At 42.5% G+C, this 7,500-nt stretch overlaps 1 protein-coding gene across 2 annotated transcripts in view; it reads right to left on the minus strand.

Moving 5' to 3' along the window:
- The window catches only part of LOC119582900, a 101,829-nt gene that overhangs the window by 79,580 nt on the left and 14,749 nt on the right, over window positions 1–7,500 (minus strand). For both annotated transcript variants that reach the window (XM_037931409.1, XM_037931410.1), the window contains exon 2: window positions 6,117–6,213. In XM_037931409.1, the coding sequence (XP_037787337.1) occupies window positions 6,117–6,213 (97 nt within the window). The remainder of the gene's footprint in view (window positions 1–6,116; window positions 6,214–7,500) is intronic.

Genomic DNA, 7,500 nt, shown 5'->3' on the forward strand with positions numbered 1-7,500 from the left:
CCCTCCTCTCTTCCTCCTCTCTCTCTCTCTCTCTCTCTCTCTCTCTCTCTCTCTCTCTCTCTCTTCCCCTCTTCCTCCCTCCCTCCCCCTACCCCCTTTATACTCATGTCAACACCTATTATCATCTTTTTTTATTCCAAACACGCAAACACATTTCCTTCTTTTCCCTGCATATTTTTCTTCTCCGGGGAGATAAAAAAAAAAAAAAATTGGAGAAGAAAAGAAGAGAGAAAAAAAAGAGAAGGAATGTGACATAAAACATATTCGTATGAAGGGGATACATACATATGCAAATTAAGCTACAGGTGGAGACCCATTCTCTTTAGTCCTAAGTTGGCATCCAAACTTATCTCTGTTCTTCGTTGTTTTTTTCTTTTCTTTTTTGTCTCGTAATAATCTTTATGATTTACAATCATTATTGTTTGAATGATCATCATCATTATCATTATTTTCGTTGTTGTCGCTATTATTGGGGTTGTTATTATTAACATTATCATTATTACTACTACTATTATCATTATTCCCATTGTTATTATTAGTATTCTTATCATTCTTATCATTACTGTTGCTTACTACTGATCTCATCTCCTTAATCATTACTGTTTTTTAGTATAAGTCATAAAAGAAGTTGTTATAACTATGATCAATATCATACTTTTTAATACTTATCACCACTATAAAAATAAAAACTATTACCTCTGCTATTATCACAATAATGGTTATTATTAGTATCAATAACACCATACTGACTATCATCATCATTCATACTACTCTCACTATCACCATCATTTTCATTCTCAGTAACACGATGATAATGATCTTGCGAACTTAAACAATGAAATCAGTGATCCGGAAAAAATATATAATTGACAAAATAAACAAATAAACAACAGAACCGACAGTGCAATGACATTACTTAAGGTCATAAGAGCAACATATAACAATAACAGTCACTAATCTCAGTCGAAAAGGAAGACGTATGTAATTGTTCCGCCCCCCCCCCCCTTCAAACCCCCCGACGCCAGACTCCGCCCCCTTTCGTCCAAGCTCCGCCCCCTCTTCCCTCCAAGCCCCGCCCCCTCTTCCCTCCAAGCCCCGCCCCTTTTCCCAGATCACGTCAACTCCCGAAGCCCTAACATCAACACAAACCCTCCCCCCCCCACCCCCATCCCCACCCCCGACGCGACTTTCTGACGTGTGCTTCCTTCTTCCTCTCTTCCTCCTTCCTCCTCCTCCTCCTCCCCCCCCCTCTCCCTCCCTCCTCTACAAGCCCTGAGCATGAGGGATTCTTGCCTCCATTTATGGGATTACCTCATTTGCATATGAACTCTCCCTTGATGCTGAGTTAAGTGATACGATATTCATCCTCTACAGGGGGTGGAAGAGGGAGGGAGGGAAGGGGGGGAGAGGGACGAGGAGAGGGAGAGGGAAGGGGGGAGGAGGACGAGGAGAGGGAGGGAGGGAAGGGGGGTAGGAGGACGAGGAGAGGGAGAGGAAAGGGGAGGGAGAGAGGAAAGGAGGGAAGGGAGGGAGAGGAGGAGGAGGAGGAGGAAGAGGTTATATGAGCAAGGAAAGGGAGGGGGGGGAGGGGGGTCCTCAGGAAGACAGGGAATCCGCCTCATACAAGACTTACGATAATGTACTGCGTTGAGCTGTGAACGCATGTGGCAAGGAAGGGGAAGTGAGGGTAGGACGGGATAGAGACGGAGGGGAAGAGAAGGGGATAGGAGGTGGGGGAGGAGGAGAGGGAGAGGGAGAGGGAGAGGGAGAGGAGAGAGGGACAGGGAGAGGGAGGGCGGGTAGGGAGACTTATTTCACAGCTTGGCTCATATCTTGGGGTTGAATCATGTTAGGAGAGAGGGCAGTGGGTGGGCGGGTGGAGGCGGGGGGAGGGGATGATGAGTGGAGAGGAGGAGGAGGAGGAGGAGGAGGAGGAAAGGACGACGAAGAGGAGGATGAAGAGGACGAACTGGAGGATGAAGAGGATGAAGAGGAGGAGGAAGAGGAGGAGAGGAGGAGGAGGAGGAGGAGGAGGAGGAGGAGGAGGAAGAGGAGGAGGGGGGAGGAGGAGAAGGAAGAGGAGGAGGAGGAGGAGGAGGAAGAGGAGAAAGGAGAGGAGGTGGAGGAAAAGGACGACGAAGAGGAGGAAGAGGAGACGGAGGAAAATTACGACAAAGTGGAGGATAACGAAGAGGAAGAAAAGGAGGCATATGCAGAAGAGGTAAACGAGAATGAAGAAAAAGAAAAAAAAATGTGACAGATAATAAAAAAAAAATCGAGAAATCTAAAATATAGAAAAGCAAAACTAAGAAAGGGATAAAACTACGAACAAATATCGAATAGAAAAACAAGAAAGGAAGAATGGAGGGAATATGATAATAACAAGAGAGAGAGAGAGAAAAAAAATCAAGTCACTAAAAGTAAAAATACAAATAAAAATAAAAACAAAATTTAAAACGAACAATCTGCAATTAACGTCTTGACATCAATATCTCCATCAAGATCACATATTTCTGACGAAGACGTGATCGAGGAACATTAATTGCATATCGAAGTGAACTCAGACAGAACGACAGGGTTAATTAAGATTAAGATGCTCCTTCCTCCTCATCTCCCACTCGTAGGTAAATCATTAGGGTCCATAATTATCCATGAGCAATTATAATGTTATTGCGTGGCAGAGGAGATGGATAAAGACACGAGGAACAGACTCCTCAATATCATAGTGCCGAGCAATGCCGAAACACTAAACGGTTTTCTACTTGGATGCAAAACGGGTTTCTACTTGGACACAATAGGGTTTTCTACTTGGATGCAAAACGGGTTTCTACTTGGACACAATAGGGTTTTCTACTTGGATGCAAAACGGTTTCTACTTGGACGCAAAAGGCTTTCTACTTGGACGCAAAAGGTTTTCTACTCGGACACAAAACGGGTTTCTTCTACCTGGACAAAAACACACAAAAAAACAGGTTTCTACTTGAAAAAAAAACGGGTTTCTACTCGGACACAAAACGGTTTTTTGGATAAGAAAATCCCAAAACAAAGATGAGACCACAAGTTACAAAAGACTTATCCTTATCTTTATCTTCATCCTTATCTTTATCTTCATCCTTATCTTTATCTTCATCCTTATCTTTATCTTCATCCTTATCTTTATCTTCATCCTTATCTTTATCTTCTATTTCCCATTTCTACTTAAAGGGACCCAACCTCCGTTCTAGAGATGGAACAATAAACGATTAATAAAGAAACGTAGAATAAATAAAGAAACGAAGGGAAGAATGAATGAAACAAAGACGAATGAAGTAAAAACGTGTGAATATTGAATGAAAGAAAGGAAGGTTAAATGAGTGAATAAAGAGGAGGAAATGAAAAATGAATAAATAAATACATAAAATAAAGACTGAAGACCATGGACTAAAATTAACTGGCTTTCCTCCCCCTCCCCCCCCCTCGTGTAATTCTTCCCTCCCCCGTGTAATTCTTCCTTCCCCCGTGTAATTCTTCCCTCTCCCGTATAATTCTTCCCTTCCCCGTGTAATTCTTCCCTCCCCCGTGTAATTCTTCCCTCCCCGGTGTAATTCTTCCCTCCCCCGTGTAATTCTTCCCTCCCCCGTGTAATTCTTCCCTCCCGTGTAATTCTTCCTCCCCCGTGTAATTCTTCCCTCCCCTGTGTAATTCTTCCCTCCCCCGTGTAATTCTTCCCCGCCCCCGTGTAATTACTACCCCTTCGGATGGCTTAGTCTGGCTCTGTGTGATATCAATTCTTATCGTCTGATATCTCCGTGAACAAACACAATCCTATTCCTTCATGTTAAGAAATCGAGCTTCAAATATAAAAAAAAATGACGAAAAGAGAGAGAGAAAAAAATTCTATTTCAATTCTTGTTGAGATTTGATGAGAATCGTGTGTGTGTGTGTGTGTGTGTGTGTGTGTGTGTGTGTGTGTGCGTGTGCGTGTGCGTGTGCGTGTGCGTGTGCGTGTGCGTGTGCGTGTGCGTGTGCGTGTGCGTGTATATGTATGCGTATGTATACAGATCAATAAGTGCATACGTTCATATATATACATATATATATTTATGTATATATATATATATATATATATATATATATATATATATATATATAGAGAGAGAGAGAGAGAGAGAGAGAGAGAGAGAGAGAGAGAGAGAGATAAATCTCAGCATATTCACTTTCACCTGTATATGAATGCGTGTGCGTCCACGTGTCTGTAAACGGAGCGAAAGGGAGAAAGCGGTAACCCCTTGAAGTGTACCTCTGACAATACCGCTTTAGAGAGGTTAGGCGGCGGAGGAAAGCGGGGTGGGGGGTGGGGGGGAAGGGAGGAGGGGGAAGGGGTAGGGAGAAGGGGGAAGGGGGGGGGGAGAAGGTTCTGGGACCTTCTGGCGTAATTTGTTCCTCAGTTTGATGACTCTTGTGATGGTGAGGATGTCAATATTAACTCCTCTTCTCTCTCTCTCTCCCTCTCTCTCTGTGTCTCTCTGTCTCTGTCTATCCCTCTGTCTCTCTCTGTCTCTCTCTGTCTCTCTCTGTCTCTCTCTGTCTCTCTCTGTCTGTCTGACTGTCTGTCTGTCTGTCTGTCTGTCTGTCTGTCTGTCTGTCTGTCTTTCTGTCTGTCTCTCTCTTTGTCTCTCTCTCTCTCTCTCTCTCTCTCTCTCTTCCTCTTCTTTGCTCCCTCAATTTCTCTCACTCCTTTCCTCCCCCCCTTCCTCTCTCTCACTCGCTCCTTCCTATCTTTAAAACAGATACATACAAACAATCCCCTCACCCCCCCCCCAAAAAAAAAAAAAAAAAAAAAAAAAAAAAAAACGAAAAGAAATAAAGTAAGAAAAAAAAAAACAGTAAACCCCCCAAAAGCTCTTCTTTCAATCGTATATTTCACCTCCTATTTTCGCTTCCTCTTCTCGCTGGATGACAAGAGTGTAATATCCACCGCTTCCGCACAACCCACTTGACTCCTGTTGCAGTAAATACGTCAAGAAGTTGCTCCGAAATCTCGGGCACACTCTTGACGGCGAGAGGGCAAGAGGCAAGAGAGGCAAGAGGTAATAGGCGAGAAGGCAAGAGGCAAGAGGTAATAGACAAGAGTCAAGAGGTAACAGGCGGGAAGGCAAGAGGTAATAGGCAAGAGGCAAAGGGCAAGAGAGGTAAGAGGGGGAGGGAGGGGGACAAAGCGTGGCGGAGACAGAAGGGAGACGACCAATAACAAGGAGAGGATGGCTATATATGTGTGGGTATATGCGCGTATATACGTACCCACGCGAGCGTACACAGACGTTCACACATACATTTACACACATACACATGGACATGCACACACGCACACAGACATACACAGACATATACACACACGGACACACACAAATCTATCTATCTATCTATCTAAGAAGGCTGTATATAGTCTAGTGGTGTGGCTTGCTTGCAGCTTCCTTGTAATATAGCACGGCTTCACCTGAACACGGGCGGCAGGGGAGAAGGACGGAGAAATAATATAAATATTGCCACCCGAGAGGGAAGGATGATACAGGCAACGTCCTCACCAATATTGCTCTCGCAGTTTGAGAAAACAAGCAAACAAACAAATATACAGCAGATCAAAGGGGATTTTTTCAGAGAATTTTGTCGTAAAGTTTGAGACACAACCTGAGCCCGCGCACACACACACACACACACGAAGACACACACATGGGGACACACGCACACCACAAACGCGTACACACTATTTTTCTTCTCCCTACTCTCACCCACTTTTGTAAACACTAATACAAATACATCATCACACACACACACACACACACACACACACACACACACACACACAACACACACACACACACATATATATATATGAATCCCTCACAACACTTTTCCCACCTAAAACAAATACCTCTGTCCCCTTCCTCCACACACACACACAAAACCCCCATTCCCCATCCCTCCCACCCCCATAACCCCTCCCACTCCCACCCCATAACCCCTCCCCCTCCCACCCCCATAACCCCTCCCACTCCCACCCTTTCCTCCTCCCCCTCCCACCCTTTCCCCCTCACATTGCCCCTCCCATTCCCCCCTAAAACAGTGGAAACACTCACCCCTCCATTGCTTTCTGCGGATCCCTCTTGACCGGGCTATGAAGGCTGGGAGAATGAAGACCTGCTTTGTACTCCAGTGTTGACGTCTTGGGCATATCTGAAGGAAAGGAGCGAGAGGTGATGTCGTTAGTAAATTGTAATAAATTTTAGTAAATTTTAATAAAATTTAATAAATTAAATTTAAATTTAAATTTTAATAAATTTTAGTACATTTTCTAATTTTGTGAGTAGATTTATACGTTTTTTTTTTCTTTTTTTTTTATTTTATATAATTCAGTGTAATGAGATGTTGGTAAAGATGGTAAATTTTATATGATTTTTAGGTAATTTTATATAATCTAATGTAATAAAATGTCGTTAGTAAATATAGCAAACGGTTCGTAATTTTATATATTCTTTATGTAATTTTATATAATTTAATGAAATAAAATGTCTGGCAAAAAAAAAAAATGTAATTTTATATAACTTTTCTGTAATTTCAAATAATTTACTGCAAAGAAATGTGTGTTTAATTAGAATAAAAAGAAAGAATAATGATAATGGGTTGATGGATAGTGTTGATAGTGACAATGGTGATGATGGTGATGATGATGATGGTGGTGGTGATGGTGATGGTGATGGTAATGGTGATGGTAATGGTAATGGTAATGGTAATGGTAATGGTGATGGTAATGGTGATGGTGACGATGACGATGACGATGACGATGATGATGACGATGATGATGACGATGATGACGATGATGATGACGATAACAATACTACTAATAATAATAACAATAAAGAATTCAAATACCCATGAAACCTGGCCAACTCCCAAAGAAATCTCTCAAAAGTAAAAAAAAATAAAAATAAAAAAAATAAATAAATCCGAGAGCCTCCCGGTTCTAAGAATTCCGAGTTACCATTATTTTTATTTTTTATTAACAGGCCTCTGACCCAAAGGGAATCTATAAGCAAAATCAAATCAAATACCAGTTGGTATCTTTCTACATGACTCTGCTGACGAGTTTATATCCCAGGCATTACAATGAGAACACAAAGCAAGAGTGATGAGAAGGGGGAAGTTTATTTTTTTCAAAATACCCTAGTCTACCATAAATTTCCAACAGGAAATGGCGGCAGTAGTCCCATTTTCTATGAGGATTTTAATTTCATTTTGGATCCGACCTCTGATCCAGATAGCAATTGAAATATATTTGATTGGTTCATGATCCATGGGCTATCCGTTGTAAGGGAAGAGAGGGAGAGAAGGAAAAGAGAGAGAGAGAGAGAGAGAGAGAGAGAGAGAGAGAGAGAGAGAGGAGGAGAGAGAGGAGAGAGCGAGAGAGAGAGAGAGAGAGAGAGAGAGAGAGAGAGAGAGAAGAGCGAGCAGAGAGCGAGAGAG

The sequence above is a fragment of the Penaeus monodon genome, chromosome 16 (assembly GCF_015228065.2).
Source record: "Penaeus monodon isolate SGIC_2016 chromosome 16, NSTDA_Pmon_1, whole genome shotgun sequence".
In the NCBI taxonomy this organism is placed as follows: Eukaryota; Metazoa; Arthropoda; class Malacostraca; order Decapoda; family Penaeidae; genus Penaeus; species Penaeus monodon.